General features: G+C 38.3%; 1 protein-coding gene across 1 annotated transcript in view; it reads left to right on the top strand.

Moving 5' to 3' along the window:
• The window catches only part of cnksr2a (connector enhancer of kinase suppressor of Ras 2a), a 70,717-nt gene that overhangs the window by 8,688 nt on the left and 41,313 nt on the right, over positions 1 to 20,716 (top strand). Inside the window, exons 2-5 of the mRNA XM_034108623.2 lie at positions 9,124 to 9,287; positions 11,425 to 11,627; positions 18,180 to 18,267; positions 18,620 to 18,661. Coding sequence (XP_033964514.1) covers positions 9,124 to 9,287; positions 11,425 to 11,627; positions 18,180 to 18,267; positions 18,620 to 18,661 — 497 coding nt within the window. The remainder of the gene's footprint in view (positions 1 to 9,123; positions 9,288 to 11,424; positions 11,628 to 18,179; positions 18,268 to 18,619; positions 18,662 to 20,716) is intronic.

Raw genomic sequence — 20,716 nt, 5'->3', positions numbered from 1 at the left:
TTAGACAGAAAAGTGACTCTCAACAAGGGGAGGTCTTGTTCCATTACATTACATTACATTTCTGTAGTACTGAAGGTACACTAGCTATTGGAAGCTTGAGACAGACAAAAAAGCTTGAATAAATACAGTAGGAAAAACACGTTTTCATTTTTTACCGTGCATCAAATTGAATATCGTGATATCCCTAGTGTTGACACTGTAAAGAAAAAAACAGTTGGCAAACATTTATGGTAAGTTAATAAAATAATGTAGAAATATATTAACAGTTGAAACTTTTTAGTTAGCTTAAAGTGATTAATTAACAAAATATGTTTTTTTACCGTAAAGCATATAGGTAGAAATGCTTAGGTACGAAATAAAGGGTTAAAATAGCTCAACTTAATGGATAAAAGGCTAAAAGCTTCAACTAAAATTAACTTATTGAATAGATAGTAAAATAGCTTAAATCAATACATGTATACATGTACATTGATGATGTGGTACTTGAGTTCTTATGAAAGGGCTCATTTGACAAAAAAAGCTGTGAACAGTAACACGGGAATCTTATACTGCATCATTATGCTGTATGTATATCAGCTGTATAGCACTGTCAGTTTCTGTCTCACTCTGCGTGAGTGTGTACGTGCCCGCTGATGTCGCTCACAATTGGACTCATCAGTATTCAGGGCATTCACGCTCTCCCTCACTGCCAGTGATAAGCGATGCTGATTATCAGTGAACTTTTGCTACACAGTGTACATCCCCCCTTCTGCTTCCCTGCCTCGCTCTGCTCTCTCAGCTATAGTAACACTCTGCCTGTGAGAGCCAACATTGTTTTAATCATTTTTCAAGTCTTTTTTTCTGAACCCACCGCCATTAACACTCATTAACAGTAACACACACATGATGACAGGGAAAAAGTGCTCAGACACCAAAGTTGTTTGAAGGTATGAGCAGCAAGGTGTAGTTTTCAGAGTTGTATATTGTGTTATGGGTTATCTAATATAATGATCGTTGAATATAAGCCGCATTTTAATATTGTAGCTGATTAATTTTGAGCTAGATTTAATTATGTATCATACTGGTGGGTAGTTTGAAAGTGCATTATTGATTATTTTGGCCTCTTTGTGGGCAGGGAAAAAAAACCTTTTAAGTTGATATTGGAAACTCACTGTTAACGGGAGGCATCTTGTTAATGTGTTTTTAAGGTGCTACAGGCATATTTATAATCTTTATTTAGAGTCAGGCTAGCTGTTTACCCCTATATTCAGACTTTAAGCTTAGCTACACTAATTGCCTCCTGCCTTAAAACACACAGATAATATATATACAAATATTTTACTCTGAACAAGTGTGCAGTAGAAGTGTCAATGAACCTTAAGTGTACCTCAAGTGACCTTCACCCAGCATTAAAGCCATACAAATCGCATCTGATCTGTTTGATGTCTTTATTCTTATTATGGTCTTTCATGCTTGTCAGTGGGAGCTGTGAGCCGAGTTATCGCACATCAACTTGAAGTGTTCGGGAAAAAGGCTTATATTCAAATCGGATTGCTCGTAGGCCATCACCTCTTTGTTTAGTTTTTGAAAATATAATGGATTTTAGATTCCAACTTGTTTTGAATTCAGATGTGGTGGCTGTGGAGGGAGAGGAAGCAATAGGAGGGTGCGGAAAGTGACAAATGCTGTTTGCTCGTCGATGGAATGTGTGTGTGTGTGTGTGTGTGTGAAATAGTTTGCATGCAATTTAGCAGCTGGCTTATGAGTATTTTTTCTCTTCCTCCTTTTCACCTTCTTTTTTCTCTCTCCTTTTTTCCACCGTATATTTCTTTCCACATCTTTGTAAGTGTTGTGATAGATGGGTTTATTATAAAGCAGGGACTTGAAGCGGGGGAAATCAATGCTGATCCCTCAGAGGTATGTGTGAGTTTGGTGTGTGTATGTTTGCCAGTTGGCTGTTTGTTAAGAGGTTAGAAGCTAGATACATTCATTGTTTTGGGAGCCAGGGGCTGCAGTTCAGCCGCTCTGTCTTGCTCTGCTTTCCTTTGACTCAGCAAACCTGGTCCGGCCAAAAGAACACACACACATGCACACTAACAATTATCAAAGCACGCACCCACCCACTTACACGCTCACACACTTGCAGATCTAAAGAGACTGTCCCACTCACAACACAGACATTACACAATCCAACAGAGAGTTAAGTCGTTCCTGGATGACTGCCTGATTACCCAACTATTACCTCTTTATTCCACTTTTTTGACTCTTGTTCCAGGTACAGACTTTGTGTTGAGAGCATTAACCTCTTTGGGGAGGGAGAGCCAAGAATGGATGAAACAATTGTTAGTAGGGATCGACCGATATGGCTTTTTCAAGACCGATACCGATTATTAGTAATCAAGGAGACCGATAACCGATATTTGGAACCGATATACATTTGCACTAAAATCAGAAAATCTTGGTATCAAAATGTAGAATAACACAACTTCTTTGAAATGCCTTTTTATGTTTAATGAACTTTTCAACATCTTAAAACTGGTTTCCTGTCTGTGACCCTGAGTAAAGTAAATGAAGTAAAAAATAAAATAAAAACTACTAAAACTTGTTTTAACTGAACTTCTGATATTTGAGTGTCACTCATTTAGTAGTCTCAATTCAGCAGCACCAGATTGTGGTGCAGAAAGCAGAGTTTCTGCGAGGCTCCACGAGCAGTCGTCACAGTCCCAGTCGTCCCAACGAGTCACAGTTTCTCCGCTGCGAGATGTTGGTGATTGGCTAATGGTTACACAAGCCAAAAAATCGTTATGACATCATAAAGCGGCCAACATCTGATCGGCTCATTTTCAGAGAGATTTTTATATAAATGGATCAGAACAAAAAGTGAGAGAATCTTTTTTCCTGAAACCTTCAGAATGTCTTTACACAGAGGGGACACATGTTGATGTATAAAAGACATGATAAAATGGATTTTGCATAATAGGTGACCTTTAAGACTGCTCTACCCCACGGTCACAGCCTGACTCCAGTAACTCTCTTGTGTATTCCTCTGTAATCCCCTGTCTGTTTCTCTCTGATTGTCCGTTTTGTCGGGGTGGCACCTCTCACTCATATCTTGACACAGTGAATCTCCGCTTGCCCGCATGCCTGCTGTTTTGCTATGCTCATACATACTGTCTCCATCAGGCTGCCTCTGCCTCAGCCAGCCTGATTTCTATCTATTCCCATTCCCTGCAACCTTACAATACACCAGAAGTCTGTGTCCTGCGTTTTGCTTTCCCCTGTTGATTGTAAGAGAGCCAAAACCGCCCATATCTACCCTTATGGCATTTTGATATTTGGTCTCAAACCATATTTTCTGCCTCACACAACAAATATAAAGACAACAAGTGAAGACATAAAATGCATTTTTGGCCCTAAGGTATCCATAAAAACAAACTGCATTTTAAACATTTACCTAATCCTATTGTGGGTTTAAACTGGAATCTACAAAACTACAGACAAGCTGACATGTTTCAAAAACATGACACAACAGCTGTTTGTATTATCTTCGACACACCAGAATAAGCATCGTAAAAATGTGTCTAGCATTTTGCAAGGTAAAACAAACACACATCTGTCCTCCCTATAGGCTGACGTTGGAGAGGGTAACCACAGCTGAAAAGTAAGAAAGCTGAAATGTGTATCTGAATTGCAGCAATGAAAACTGATATTTGTTTCTGGAGTGCAGCCTAAAACACATAATTTAAAATATGATAGATTAGGTAAAGTCACAGGTCATACAGACTGACAACGTTATGGAATGGAAATCGTATATGATTACAGGCAGTATAGCCGATATAAACACTTTCAACCACAATGTAGCAGTATAATGTTGTTTCAGAAGATGAGTCCATAAAATATATTTAAACTAGGGCTGTCAAACGATTACAATTTTTAATCAGATTAATCACAGCTTAAAAATTAATTAATCATGATTAATCACCATTCGAACTATGTCCAAAATATGCCATTTATTTATGTATATTGTTGTGGGAATGGAAAGATAAATGAAAGAAGGCGGATATATCCATTTAACATACAGTATCTATGTTTATTATAACATTTTTCTGCATGTCAAAATGAAAGACAACCCACACACCTATCAATCATCAAACCGTGGGGTCTTAATTCATTACGTGTTGATTTCTATCAACGGGGGAGTACTTCAGGAAAGTCGACAGAGGGGGGGGGGCTATCCACTAGCCCCCCCCCCCCTCTGTCGACTTTCCTGAAGTACTCTGTGGTCCCCAGTACTTCGTGACCACAGAGTGTGAACGTTGTGATCAGCTGTTTTAGCGCAGTTCTCCAGTGAAGGGGGGAGTCTCCCTCCGCAGCCGGTTGGCGTAGTTTTGGCACAGTTCCGTTGTACAGACCGACGTTAACAGCAGCCCTGTCTGTGCACACGGAGACCGACTCTGTCGTCCGGTGATCTAACCGCCTTCTGGAAAAGCTTCACAAGTACGTCGGTACGCAAATGCGCTTTGTGACACAAGTGACGGTACGCATTTCAGATTACGCACATAACCTGCGTACCAGTTCTGTGCACCCCTGTACCAGAGCCATATTATTACTATTATAAGGCTCTGCCCTGTACTACAGCAAAAGTATTCTCCGTCGGGACTTCCTGCAACAACACCACGCCGTTATCAAAGATGTTCTATTGAGAAGACGATCACTATGTGACAAAAGTTTTCAAAACCGTGGCTACTGAAATCAATAGGCTTGTTTGAGACACATTGCGGCTCGCCTCGAAAGTAGACGAGAGTAGCCGATCGCAGCCGGGGGAGGTCTCAAAAAGCTCGCCTGAAGTCGGACAGCTCGGAGACGGCTTCTTCATCTTCTTCTTCTTCTCTCGGTTTTTTGGCGGATTGCAAACAACTTTAAGGTGCATACCGCCACCTCCGGAGTCGGCTTGACTCGGTTTGCATTTATAAAGAATGCACAAATGTGTTTAATCGTTAATGTCAGATATGTACTAAGTAAATACATTTGTTCCTGCTCAAGATTAGATTCAACTTTTATTTTTTTTGCACATATTACAGGTACTGAGAGAACGAAATGCAGTTTAGCTTCTAACCAGGTGCAACAAGCAGTGAAGTGGAAAGTAATGCACACAATCTACAGAATAACATATAGAATGATGAATAAACAGTGGGGTATGAATACACTAGATATCAGCCTGTGAGCAGTATGAACAGTGTGTATGAATATGCTAAGATATATAAAGTATGAAAACGGTAAGCAGTATAGTATAAAATATATAGATATTAATTTCATGATGATAAACATTGTGGAACAATGATGAAAAATGGGAATGGATGTGGCGATGTAAAACTGACACAAAACAACAACAAACTTTTGCCAGCCAATTGGAGAGTTTCATCAGCAGCACGTGGTAAAAACCACCAATGAGCGCTCAGCTCGAGATACCAGCGAGCCGTTTCCCATCAAGCATTTCGCTTCCGCAGCTCGTGGAGAGCACCTGCGCCAACTCGCCTCGCCTCGCTCTCAAGGCTGCGGGCGTCTTTGTCCCGCGAGATTTCAAAGTCTCATGTGGGCGAGCCTCCAGAGCAAGTCGGACAAAATGACTAACGATCATGCAACGCACTAGCAAGACGTTGATCGCAACTACGCAGGTCTGCGCAGGTCTTGCTTGTCTCAAACAAGCCTAATCTTACTAACTGCTGTCTGTGCAATTTACTCCGCGAGTTGGCAGACTTTATTTTGCTTACTTTAACATCATTTTTCATGGTGGGGCTAAGCCATTTCTTGGTATGGGTGTAGCCTACCCCAGCCATACCCTGGCGCTGCCACTGGTGGCACGTATGGGGTGGACCATTCTGCATGCGTTAAATGCGTTAAATATTTTAACGCAATTAATTCAAAGAATTAATTACTGCCGTTAAGGCGATAATTTTGACAGCACTAATTTAAACACTCCATCGACCTTATTTGATCTTACTTGCTTGTCATCTCGTCCTCTTTAATATTTGCTATTTCTAGATAGTGTGCTTTCGGCTAAACGGAGATGATGTAGGTGTGATGGTGGCAGATTGGCAGTTGAATAAAATCACATGGCAATAAACTGCTTTTGTAGTTGGAATAAGACTAAACCCAAAAAAATACTTGAACAGGTGCAGAGGATTATTTTCTTTTTTTAACTCATCCTATTACGTGATCTCCCCCCACAAAATTGTAGATGTTGTTCCAGGAGAGACAGCCTCTTCAAACGTGCATTCATTGCATAAAATACATTCATGAGAATTTACTTTAATATTACATTACTAGGGATGTAACGATAAACCGAATATCGCGGTATCGCGATAACTAAACGTCCCAATACCGTCGTGAGAAATCTACCGCGATAAAAAAAAAAAAAAAAAAAATTAAATTTTTTTTTAAACCTTTATTTAATCAGGTGGTCCCATTAAGATCATCGATCTCTTTTTTCAAGAGAGGCCTGTCCAACATGGCAGCAAGTAGGTTACAACATGAAGGTTCAAATTAGGGGTGGGCGATATGACGATATATATCGTCGTGACGATATTAGGTCTCCACGATATGCTTTTTCAGGTAGTGCTCTCATTCATAACATTATGGTTTACTATTTAAATAACCATAGCTTGCTCAATTTTCAACCGATTTTCAAACGGTTTGGTTTTTTATAAACATCAAAGATGTAGTTATGATACTGCATACTTATAATCATGGACTTTCATATGAAAATAACATTAATCAGATAAAGCAATAGCTATACACACACACAAGGTATTTATATTAAATATTTGCCGGTGTATATATTTCCATTTATTTTATTATATTGTCAATATTTAAAATAAATTATAAATAAATTAAAATACATTTATATTTTATATATAAAAATCGGTCTCATGTTACCACTCTGTAAGCCAAGAGTTGTTAATTTAGCAATGCCTTAGCTTTAAGAACAGGGACACAACTAATGACAATAGCATATGTTGGTATATTATTTAGATATTCACACCTTTATCAGAAGAACCAAACCAACATAAAATGTGCTCACAGACAGGCCAGTTCTGTCTAATTTATCACAATTATTTTTGACATGAGATCTTCATATCATCCTAGTTTTGTATTTAGTTTCTAGATTTGTAAACAAATCCAGAACCTTTGAAATATGTTATTGAAAAAAGACCAAGAATAATATAAACTGTACCATATGTCCTTCTGTAGTCCATTTGTGGTTTGTCTTGACTCACCCCGGCTGATATATCACAAAATCCACTGTTTAAATTGTTCCCTATATTGCCCCTATGCCCCTGTAAGGTGTCCTTGGGTGTTATGAAAGGCGGCCCCCCAACATAAATGTATTATTATTAAGAAGAACAACTTGGTGTGGTGTGGAGGGGATGTAGGAAGCAGGAGCAGGTGGGGAGAGATGGGTCTTCAAGGTTCAAGGTTATTTGTTTTAAATGTGTCTTGCACACAATAAAAAAAAATACAGTATACCACAAAACCAATAAGACACACAGTGACACATGGCACACTAACAATCAATCATCGTCCAGCCTCAGCTTTGGTATTCTTTCACAACCATGTTATGGGTTTATTAGACTGAGCAAACATAAACATATGTGGTGATCCCACGGGTTCTTGTTTGCAGACAGCGGCGATTGGAGCATCCGTAGGCTGCACAAAAGTCCGGCATAGTCAGGTACTTCTGTAAACACAAAGCCAGCAAATTCCTGTATCATAATGCAAGATGTTTTTAACAAGCCAAACCACGTGGAAGAAATCATGTGTAACTTAAGTTATGTTGAAAAGAAAGAGCAGTTCTGCCCCTCCCACTGGTGTAAAGTTGCTGTGTGAACTTTGTAATACTAGGTCTCACTGACAGCCTCTTGTTATTAGCCAGCTAATAAATACAACCACATACACAAAGAAAAGCTGCCATTTCAACATGTCCAAGCATCCTGTATCATAGCCACGCTAATCATGTTTCTAATAAACCAAACCGTTTGTAAATCAGTCAAGATTTCAGTGAGTTAAGAGTATTTTTGTGCAGATCACTCACCTTACAACAGCTACCATAACGCGAATCAGAGTAACTGTTGACTGTAGCAAGATGGCGGCCAGTCAGCTACGCTGGAAAATCTCCCATGAGCCATCTAGTGTTTATATATATCTATGGCTATGACAGCGGACGGAGAGCCTCTTCCCCTCCCGCTCCCCCAGCCTCACCTACTGATTTTAATTTCACCATATATCAAGCCCGATCGATTTCACAATGTCAGCGCACCTCTGCTTTCGTTCAGTCCGAGTTGTTTGACACGCTCCCAAAGTCCCCGCCCCCTTTCTTTGCAGCGAGCAACCATAGGGCAGGCATTTCATAAAGGGGCTCCTTATGAAAAGACTAGCAAACGGTGGAAAGACATAACTGACGCTGTGGCGTTTTATGTTTTTCCCTTCAGTTATGCTAAAGTCTTTTATTACACTTCAAGTCTACTCTAAAGTTTACATTTTAATTGTTTGGCACTGACTTTTCCTCATTGATGTTTTATGTTTTACTTAGTTATGTTTTACCCTCCTTTTCATGTTTATTGATGTTCACTGCTCACTTGTTCATTCAGGGTTTCATTTCATTCTGCTTGAAATGCTATTTTGGTCTGTTACTCCTTTTTGTTTTAGTTTCTGTTACCTTGTAGGTGCTTGTACTGTTAAGTAACTTGAAAAATAACCATAATAACCGACATGAAAAAATATCGTGATATATATCGTCTATCGTGATACTGCCTGAAAATATCGTGATAACATATTTTTCAATATCGCCCACCCCTAGTTCAAATATTTGTAAAGCATTTCAAGATTTACAGATTACGTTTTGGACGTTTTGGACCTGATAAATGTTTTTGCTGTGTATTTTGTATTTGTGTATTCTGTATTTTTTTGTGTACACAGTTTAATCAAAGCAATATTTTCATCAACAACAAACATCATGTTCTGGTATCAGTACCTTGGAGATGAGAAATATTAATTTATGAATTTTCACTGCGGTCGTGATCTCATTTTGTAGCAGATATGAGTGTATTTATTATGAGTAACTCTTATAATGTGTGCTCGCTCCAGGTCTGGACGACTGCTTGCAGCAATACGTTGGTGTGTTTGAGCGTGGAGGTGTATGTGGGGAGAGGCTGCTGAGGATCAGCCATGCCGAACTGGAAGAGATGGGAGTTTCTCGCATCGGACACCAGGAGCTCATTCTGGAGGCCGTTGACCTGCTCTGTGCTCTGGTGAGTTTGTGTCTTTCTTCTGTATTTTCAATGCAATTCTGATCTCAACAACCATCCTCACTGATTCAGCTGATGGTAATGTATTCATGTTTTAAGTGAGTTCACAATGTTATACAGTAGATTGCACAAACTACATTTTCACAATGCTGCTCCAAATCCTTCAGTTGGCACAATCACTTTAAATATTCTTCAAACTAAAGGATTATAGGAAAAAATTAAAGGAAAATAAAAGATACAACTGAAATTCTGTATGTACAAAGAGCTGGAAGTGCAGACATTTACATTCATTGAAAAGTGAACATCTATGTTTCATGTTTCCTGTTGATATTGAATTGCTCTTTTTACTGCACTTTTAGTGTACAGTTTTACTATTATGCTGCTGAGTTTATTATATTTTTGTAACTCTGGCCCAACATTTTCCTTCCGAATGAATAAAGTCTTATCTTATCTTATCTAATACATACAAATAATACCACTCTGTGGAAATGCTCTGGTACAAGTACAACATACCTAAATAGCAGTACAAAAGTAATAACATAAACATGTAATTTAAGTAGCCAAATGTGCAAGTACCAATCTTGCTTTTCAGAATCATTTATATATTATTGTATCATAATTATTGATAGACTATTGTGAACATTTATTTTATGGTGCAGCCGCTAAAGCAAATTTTAATCATTCATATACAGTTGGATAGCCTTTTTAATTGCTAAGCATTCTGCAAAAGATTCTCTAGATCAAGATGAAGTTCAGATTTTTAGTTTTTACCTCAGGCAAATGTATTTTTTTTTTGTATGCTGCATTTTTATCCCAAGGACTAAAACAGATATGCCTACCGCAACTTTAACCTATACATCATAATTTCCTGGTTGATTATATTGTGTATTAATAATCTAGGTAGTAACTTATTTTATCAAATAAATATATTGTATTAGAAAGTAAAGTAATGTAAAAATAGTATGTGGAGTCAGTGGAGATATAATGGAGTATAAGTATAAAGTAGCCGAAAATGGAAAGGTTCTAATTGTACTATCTACTTGAGTAAGATTAATTTATTTTAATCACTATTGTACAACCCAAATGTTAAGCTATAATAAGGTCTCGGTAGACTGGATTGGAAGGGAATAGTTGGAAGGGAATAATTGGCAAGTGAGAAACAAAAATGTAAGAAAATATTAATAAACTAAACCCAACTGGACAACACGTGATAATTGGCTTAATTTATTTATTTTTAATTAAAATGTCGCCTTGGCTTCTACAAGTGAATCATATATGTGTTGATTGTTGTTAATCATATTTCTGGTTCACTGAATTTGCTGAAACAAACCGTTTAGCTAAAGTTTAAAGATATGTTACAGAAAGTAGTTTAACAGTCCCACTGTGTCATCATTTAAACTTTAATTTAGGAAATTGTTTATTGAGAATAACTTGAGGAACAATCAAGACATGAATGCCAAGTAACTGAGAGATATGGAGGTCTGGGTTACTAAAAGTAAAAGTTTGTGCCTCGTTCAAATGTTGGTTGGACAAGTAAACAATAGTTCAGTGGCATTACACACAAATAAGCCAAAAGTGAGAGGTTAACAATGTATGTTAAATAATTGGATACAATTCCTGAATAACTAACACTAGTTAATGTATTCTAAAATGACAACAGTCATCGTGCTGACCTTCTCTGTAACAAATGTGTAATATAAGTCATTATTATGCATCAGACTCCTTAAGAAAAGCTGGTAAACATGTCGACGAATAAGAACCTCATCAGAATTCATGGTGATTCAGTGTCTGGAGGTTTAGCTGATCTCTGTGTTGTGTGTGTGTGTGTGTGTGTGTGTGTGTGTGTGTGTGTGTGTGTGTGTGTGTGTGTGTGTGTGTGTGTGTGTGTGTGTGTGTGTGTGTGTGTGTGTGTGTGTGTGTGTGTGTGTGTGTGTGTGTGTGTGTGTGTGTGTGTGTGTGTGTGTGTGTGTGTGTGTGTGTGTGTGTGTGTGTGTGTGTGTGTGTGTGTGTGTGTGTGTGTGTGTGTGTGTGTGTGTGTGTGTGTGTGTGTGTGTGTGTGTGTGTGTGTGTGTGTGTGTGTGTGTGTGTGTGTGTGTGTGTGTGTGTGTGTGTGTGTGTGTGTGTGTGTGTGTGTGTGTAGAACTCAGGTCTGGAGACAGAGAGCGTCAGGACACTGGCTCACAAACTCGGCGCCTCGGCCAAAAACCTGCAGAACTTCATATCCGGCCGCCGCCGCAGCAGCCAATCAGAGAGCAGGTCCTCACGGCGGCTTCCCAACGATCTGCTGACCTCCGTGGTCGACCTCATCACCGCTGCCAAGAGCCTGCTAGCCTGGCTGGATAGGTACAATGCTTATATATTTGCTTTGTTCCTCTTCAACATTCAAAATCCAAGGCTATATTGTCATGTGCACAGTAGCTATGGTGTAGATATGGAAATGGAAAAACGTAAGTCCCAGGCTCCTCCAACAATGCAACATGAATATACTTGGGATATAAAAGAAATACAACCAATGAACTAATAAATATAGTGAAAAAAATAACAATAGAAATAAAATAGTGCTTGTAAACAGATGTATTAAACATGCAGGGTTTTTGTTATATTACTTTTGTTATGTCAGCAGGATAACTATTTTCAAAGAAGGAATGAGTGTTAAAAAATGTCAGTTGTATGTGATTTCTTTTACTGTGACATGTCAAAATGTATTCCAAAAACACAGGTGCTTTAGTGGTTCATTCATACCCAGATAGAAACAATTGGTGTGTAGCTCAATTTTAATTAGCTGCATTTGTTATACTTGTGTTGATGAAGGATTTTATGTAGATGTAACATTTTATGTCAATTCTACGGTGCATTTCATCAAAATGGGAAGTATTGCACAAAGTCTGGTAACTTTTTGAATAAAAAGTAGAAGGAGGCAGTTATAGTTTGATTTGGTTAGCGAGGAAGGTGCATATTTTTTGACCACCTTTTATAATTTATGATAAGCTTCAGAATAATTATTGTTCTTTAGTAACTACAACAAGTTATGTTGTAAATATATGATATATGAAGTTCTGAAACGACTAGCCAACTGCTCAAGGCAGAAATGTTTATTATTGTTTGACATAAGATAAGGTTAAGTGAGCCTTTACTGTTATCCGGAGGGGAAATTTGTGTTGCAACAGCAGAAATTACAGACATATAGAGAAAGGTACAGAATCATTAATAATTAATTTAGTAAGTGTTTGAGATAAAAAAGGAATAGAAACTCTTCAAGATCCAGTTAAATTGAACAAAACCCATTCTAACATACATGTAGCCTAATGCAGCAATCTAAGAATAATGATATGCAGCCTTGATGTATTAAATACTTTATTTGGAAGGGTTATTATTCTTCCCTCAGTTGATCCAGCACCTGTAAAAGTTTCATATTGTTGTATGTTCAAAAGCTCCAATGCACAAAACACAAAGTCTCTTGCAGCTGTTGGTTGTTGACATCTTTTGTGAAAGACATTTTTCTCTCTCTCCCTCTGTTTCTTCTTCTCTCTCTCACTTCATTTATTCATGACTCGACACAAACTCCTGCACACGACACATGTCAGATAGGAAACTAAAGGTCTTTGACATCGGCTTCTCGAAATGCCAGGCACCCACATCTGTCCTTAGGCCACCGAGACACACAAAAGCATAAAGCCACGTCCGGAAGCACTCAGACCCATAGAAACACCCACGCACTTTGTACATAACACAAACATTTGCAGGCACACTCCCCACATCTGCACACACTGACACACACTGACACACACACACACACACACACACACACACACACACACACACACACACACACACACGCACACGCACACGCACACAAGGCACACACACGTTCGCCCACGCCTGATGATGCAACTGTAAATGGCAAAGCGACATTCAGAAAGTGATAGACTCAGCAGGGCCGGCGCTTCATGCTCTCTAGTCTTCATTCCTGAGATATAGCTATGTGTTCAGGCACTGTCAAATACTCAGTTTTAGCTCTTAACCAAACAGGAAGAAAAGCATATTTTCCATCGGGCACACTGGTGAAATGAACAAAACAACGTATATAATCTCAATTGAGCTTTTATTCAAATGAAATCTCATCTCCTAAAATGTGGTTTCTTACTGCATAGGGAAAGCAAAGGAGCGAGTAAAACAAGCATGCATTTTAGATGAGTGGTGGAAAGGATTAATTCAGAATTCAGTAATAGATCCTAACGATGGTTAGGGTTTCCAAGCTGGGCTAAATTTGTTCCTATATTAATACCCATAAGAGGACTTACTTCTAGACCGTTTTTCAGAATGCTGACATTAGCACAAACCATGTTAAAACTGAAGTGTTATCTCCTACTGTTAGCTAGCTAGACCTCCCGAGGATGCAGAAACGTGCAACATCAGTTAAGATCTGGGGATAAAATGTGCAGCAGATTCCCTCTAATGACTCCAGAAGTCGTTTTGCAACCTTTTGTATTCAGTGACAGCGTGGGTAAAGCACAGATCACCTTATTCCTGCCTCTGATACTCTAATGTGTCCCTTTTATCCCCACGCAGACATCACATTAAATCTGTCAGGGAAAAAAGTTAAATTATTTTTCCATGATTACTAAAAGCATCTTCTTCCTTTTCTCTCTTCATTCCCTCTTTGAATTAGTAACTTGGCCACAGTCAGAGACTACTAGAGTTTTTATAATATGTTTTGCTGATAGCATAAAAGTGGCGGTGTTTATCTTTTTTGTATTTTCAATCAATTTAGTGAATAAGCAGACTCTACATTTTGAACAAAATATGGGGGTAAAAATGGGTTGTATTGAGAGAATACTACAGTGGAGCTTTTTTTACCTGAAACTATATTACTTTTATTTATACCCCACATATTTGGACGCCGCCAATGTCATAGCATTATCTTAAGATTTCCTAGAGTTTTTTATGGTTGGATCCTGACGGTTAGCAAACAATCCTTGTAGCCTCAGGTTCTGCGTATATATAGCACACAACCTCAATACTAATGACCCAAATCACACACAAACCACAGATATAGCATTCACTAGAGGCTGTGGCTGAGTTTTAATCTGGGTCTTTAGAGCAGGTGTGTGTGTGTGTGTGTGTGTGTGTGTGTGTGTGTGTGTGTGTGTGTGTGTGTGTGTGTGTGTGTGTGTGTGTGTGTGTGTGTGTGTGTGTGTGTGTGTGTGTGTGTGTGTGTGTGTGTGTGTGTGTGTGTGTGTGTGTGTGTGTGTGTGTGTGTGTGTGTGTGTGTGTGTGTGTGTGTGTGTGTGTGTGTGTGTGTGTGTGTGGTGTGTGTGTGTGTGTGTGTGTGTGTGTGTGTGTGTGTGTGTGTGTGTGTGTGTTGTTAATTTCATCAAACTGGTGCAACAAGTGGTGGAAGTGCTTTCCCTTAAGTAATGATCCCTTTTGAGATAACAGTCATTTTCTTTTCAAGCTACTTTGTACTTCAGATTCCACTACAAAGGAAATGTTGAACACTTGATCTGACCTAACATATTATACTTTGTTATAGGGCTGTTCGATTATGGCAATAATCATAATCACGATTATTTTTGGTCAATAATTGATATCACGATTATTAAATACGATTATTAATTGACTTTGAAAACATCCATTTATTGAACCTTAAAACAAATAATAATTTGAACCGTATTTTTTTAACTGTTGATTACCCTGAACGTATAATTCAACTGAAAAACCAATACAAAAATAAATGATACATTTATATATACATTTAAATAAATAATAATAAATACAAATAAACAATATCAACAAATATTTGAGCACGTACTTCCACAAGCTACTAAACATATATAAATATGATAAACAAAAATAAATGAGACTAAAATAAATGAGATCAAATATGTTGCAGTGCACTGTCACAACCTAGCAAAGCAAAATAATCGTTTTTTTCGATTATGTTGTTTTCGTAATTGTGGCAGGCCAAAATCGTAATTGCGATTAAAATACGATTAATTGCACAGCCCTACTTTGTTATACATCAAACTACCAAACAGTCTGTCAGAGTATAGCTACAAATATTTCTTGATTGGTTGAGCAGAAAACTAACTAGCAAGTGTTTTAATAATCATTAAAATTATTTTGCCTTTCAAAGATAAATCCATACTTAAAAAAATATGTTCTATTCATAACATAGCTCCACCTAAACTAACTACAACAGTATAATCCTGCTTGATGCATGAGTTCTAAAGATATATATGAAAATAGCTAAATAAATACTTTTATTTACAAAACATTTCCAATGCAGGACTTTTACTACGTGGTATTATACTTTTTCTAAAGTAAAGATTCTGAATACTTTCTGTCATTAAGCCTGAAGATGCATTTATTATGATAATGACTTTTAAGCAGTGTTGTGCTAGTTACTGAAAACCAGTAACTAGTTACCATTACTAGTTACTTCATTTCAAAAGTAACTCAGTTACTTTACTGATTACTTACACCAGAAAGTAATGCGTTACTGTGAAAAGTAACGTTTTAGTTACTTAAAAAAAGGGCTCCCATTATATTAATGCCCTTATAGCCTTCATTTCAGTACTGTTATTGCATTGGAGAATAATACAATCTGTTGATCAACTTGACATGCATTATATGCAATCTGGATAGCATCGATATTAGCTGGCTTTACATTTTTGTATATTCTTTCTCCAGGTAGTTGGAAAAAGTTTTCCGTTTCATATGCCGTGTGCCGCCCGGACATGCTATCATGCTAACTAGCTCCCTGAAAGCGGGTGACTCCACTGTAGCAATAGCCTGCATGTGTTCTACAACATACCGTGCAATGGCTTTATCGACTTTTCCCTGGCTAGCAGTCCCTTGGTTAAAATCCAGCCGCTGTTGCTTAGGTGCAGGTGGAGGTGGAGTGGCGTCGGCTGAGTCTCTGTGGTCTTAGCTACTAGCTTCGTCCCAGCATGTTGTTTCTGCAGATGTTATAAGATATTTGAATGACTGGTTTGGGCAGTAGATGGGCTCTTTGACCCGCCAGGACACAACTTACATTTAACTAAAACGTTCTTTTCTTTGTGCTCGACAAAAGTGAAATAGTGAGAATATCTCCAGGTGGAGAAACTAGACTTGAGCTCCGCCGCCGCCATGATAGTCTTGTTAGTAAACAACACAAACATGCCCACAGCCCGTCTCCGCATGTGACACAGGAAGTATTTAAGTACATTTACTCAAGTACTGTACTTAAGTACAGTTCTCATCTCTGTTCACCTGGCTGTTGACTATATAAAAAAACTAACGGAGTAATGCACCATGTAGTAACGGTAACTGAGTTACTGAATTTAAAAAGTAATGCGTTAGAGTACTAGTTACTGCCAAAAATAACGGCGTTACAGTAACGCGTTACAGTAACGCGTTACTTTGTAACGCGTTAGTCCCAACACTGCTTTTAAGTAACACTCTGTAATGTCTCTGTGTCTGTATGCAGTAATTAGCACCAACATGGTTCTTATTGCTAACACCTTGTTCACACCTGAATAGTCTATTATGTTACAACCGACCCGGTGCCTCATTTGTAAACATTGTGTCAGCACAAAAAAGGGTTTTAAAGACCCTCTCCTATCAGGAAAAAAAGATGCACACATCAGTGGAAACTCTATGCATACAAAATGTGGGAGACTTTGGGAATGAATGGTGCCAATGTTAAAGAAACATAATAAATATACAATAGTCTAATAACCCTCCTCATAGCTAATATCTCTCAACAGCATAAACCGTTTTGTTTTGGTTTTTTGAAGAGTTTAAATTGGTGCTCTCAGGCCAGAATGGCTTATGTACCTTGTGCGCTAATGCATGATTCATCTGTCCCCCTTTCCTGTGTGGTGGAACATTACTGATGCATTTCCACTTTTCTGCTTTCTCCCGTATCTAAAGATATTTTAATGGGTTTGGATTTAGGAGCTGCTACTAATTTGTCTTGTATTTTAGCCTGTGGCCTTTCATTCACTTGGATGTATTTGTTTTCTTGGTCACAACAGAGCTATTGACCTAAAGAGCAGCTGCAAACTGTGCCATTGTTTGTAAAGTTTCATATTTTGCATAAGTAGGTTTTACTTTTCAAATGTTCACATGTCTTTTAACAACAATTTGCTTTTTAAACCCTTCCTATTTTTGCACATAAAAAAACAAATATGCATAATCTGAGGTCCATCAACTTTCAAAGTTAACTACAGGTTTAATTCCTTACTTTATTCAAGGGGTGTTAATATTCTTCTAATTTATAACAACAGTGATGAGACAATTAGTTGATTAAATGATTGAATCCTTCCAAAAAATGAACAATTTGGACTGTTTTTTATTTCAGTGAGTACATTTTCAAGCAAAAACTCCACACATTCTCTGTTTACAGATTCTTAATTTTGAAGATGTTATGCTTTTAATTTAACGTAGTTGTAAATGGAATATATTGGAGTTACAGCACAGCTAGCACTGATAGTGAAATTATTAGTCTTAAATGATCACACACCTTCCAGATTCTAACAACACATACTAAAAACCTTGCTCGCCATTGGTTCCAGTAAGTTAACAAATAAATGAAAATGTATGCTTTCTTGACATTTAACAACCAAAAATAACAGAGATAATAAATAATTAAAATGTCATACCTGCTTATGATAAACCCCCTAGTGTATTCAATGTTCTCGCTCCACATACTACTCCTCTTATTTAGAACTCACAAACAGCGTCATTCATGAGTCGTAAAACAAATTCTTCTAAATGTGTGTGCTTGTTTATGTGTGTTTATGAGTATCTTTCTCTCTTAACAACGCTCCTTTCAATCCCCCTGTACTTTATCTAATGCAGCAAAGACATTTTGAGACATACTGCTGTGTTATCTGTTCCTCCCAGGTCTCCCTTTGCTTCAGTGGCAGACTACTCTGTAACCCGAAATAATGTCATTCAGCTCTGTCTGGAGCTCACCACCATTGTACAGCAGGTGTGTGTAATTGTTTTGTGTGTGTGCGTGTGTTTTAAAGGCTGATGGCTTTTGGTTGTCATAGAATGCTGTGTGTGGGTGTGATGCAGCAGCCTTAGACTCGCATCCCCGAAGCAAGACTCAATTATTTGCTATGTAAGCCCTTACAGTCTGTCTCTGATATGTGAGTAAATCAAGATAAATGTGTCTGTTTGTGTGGGCGTTTTTATACTAGGGTATAGATTATGCAGGTGCAGGGTTCAGTAATGTGAGGCTCAGACAGTATACAGAGCATTTTGACAGTGTGTGTTTCTGAGCATTTGCAAGACAGGGTGTTCTGCTCGCGCTACATTAAATTCTGCTTTCCCCCCAGGACTGTACGGTGTTTGAGACAGAGAACAAAATCCTTCATGTGGTGAGTCCTGCTTCCTCAGCCAGCTGTCACTTATTTGCTCTGCATGCATGGGTGGTAGTGTCCTGTTTTATTAAAAATGTCCCACATACCCTTACTCCTAACTCTGCAATCACCAAAAGTCAAGCTGCAGTTGGACCTAGTAGTGCATTTTAAATGTACATCTTGTAGTATTTTAAAGCAATAGTTTTACATTTTGGGGAAATTGCTTTTTTGCAAAAACTCAGACAAGAAGATCAATATCCTTCTATTCAATTTGAAGCTACAGCCAAGAAGGGATTATATTAGATTAGCATCAAGTCAGGAAAGAAAGTGAAACAAGTACCATGGCTCTTTCAAAAGTTTGAGAAAACAGCAAGGGGCAGACATCACTCAGTTAATCAGTGAGGACGCAGCTAAAAAAATGTATAGTTCTTCCTTCTTTTTGAGTTGAGAGAAGATGTTGCTACGATCTGAGGGTTACACAAGTAACCAGTTTACCATATATTTTTAAGCAAATAAAAAGGTAAATTCTTTATGTAAAGGGTTATCTAAAGGGTTATGAGCAGGGGTGCACATAACTTTTTTGCCCTGGTTCTCAAAGGAGCACCTGGAGATGTTGCTTGGTGCTCATCCTTAAAATGAAATAAACTGTAACTTTTGAGGGGGTCTTGACTTTGTTTGCCAGACACACGGCACTGAACACACATGCAGAGGTGAACACTGAACACACATGCAGAGGTGAACACAAGACAACATTAGCACGACCAGTAATCCTACAAGCTGTCATCACTACCCTCCTGACTGTTCTCCTCACTGTCTTCCTCTCTGTCAGACATGGTAGCTGATGATGTAGGCCTACTACTTTCTCTCTGGTTGAGTCTGCGATTAGATGCTGGTTTTGGGTCGAAAGTCTCTCTTGTCATCTTAGAAAAGTGGATGTAATCAAATAAGTATGTGAACATAACCAATAACCTACCATAGCCAATAACAAATTAATGTAACTTATTTTATTTATGTTGTTCATTCATATCTTAACATTTATTTATGCATTTTTTTTTATCTCCAGTTTTAAAGGATATTTTTGGTTACTGTCCTATAGTATACATTGGAATGATTTCAAACCTGTTTATCTCAATAATTATAAAGGAGTGCCTTGGAAATATGTGTTTACATAAATTGTGACCAAACCGTTTGAACTTAGACTAAAGTTAACTATCTAAACACTCAGAGTCCTTACCTCACAGAGCTATAGTTATCAGCCTCTCAGTCTGACTGGAGAGGACTCTCCCTCCACATCATTGTAGAAACATCTTCTTCTTATATCCGTTAAAGCAGCTAGCACCAGATTCTAATAACAACAGCGCCGGTACCGGTGCACCCTCCCTCGCTCACTCGCATTTTGGCTGTGAGCTGCGGGCGCCAGATAAGCCAACATCCAGTGGCGTAGCCACCATAGGGCCAGGCCCACCCAGTTTACTCATTGGCCCACCCTGAGAAAGCTTCGGTGTCATTTAAAAAAAAAAAAAAAAAAAAAAATATTAATTATTTTATTATTATTTTATTTATTTTAATTTTATTATTTTATTATTATTATAAAAAAATGTATTCACCCATTGAGAATATCCAATAATTCAAAGTGAAATTCAAGTGAACAAGTATCGAATTTAATTAATGTTGTATGTGTTTTATCCTCTGAACCGAACTCATTTACAGTAACTGATTGTTGGTTCCGGCCATAGGTTCCGGCGTGCGCCATAATAACGTGAGAGAGGCAGAGAGCTGCCTGCAAAATAAATGATGGCTCAAAGTTCACTAATGAACTTTGGTTTTTAAAAAAAAGCCAGACTCCAAGAAGAGCCCCCACTGCCCTCATCTAGCAGCGTCATCATTATCATTTTCTGATAACGATAAAATAGCCCCGCCTCCCTCTCCCCACGCCTCCCTCTCCCCACATCTCCTGCTGCTGGGCTGTCAGAAGAAAACAAATGTTAACGGAAACTCTCTGCCGCACTGTTCCCTTGTCCCTTGGAAGAGGCGGAGAGGTGGGTGTTTTTCATCTGCTGGTGGACAGTCCGG

This window comes from Pseudochaenichthys georgianus, chromosome 20 (assembly GCF_902827115.2).
Source record: "Pseudochaenichthys georgianus chromosome 20, fPseGeo1.2, whole genome shotgun sequence".
Classification (NCBI taxonomy): Eukaryota; Metazoa; Chordata; class Actinopteri; order Perciformes; family Channichthyidae; genus Pseudochaenichthys; species Pseudochaenichthys georgianus.
This window is presented reverse-complemented; position numbering and strand designations above follow the sequence as displayed.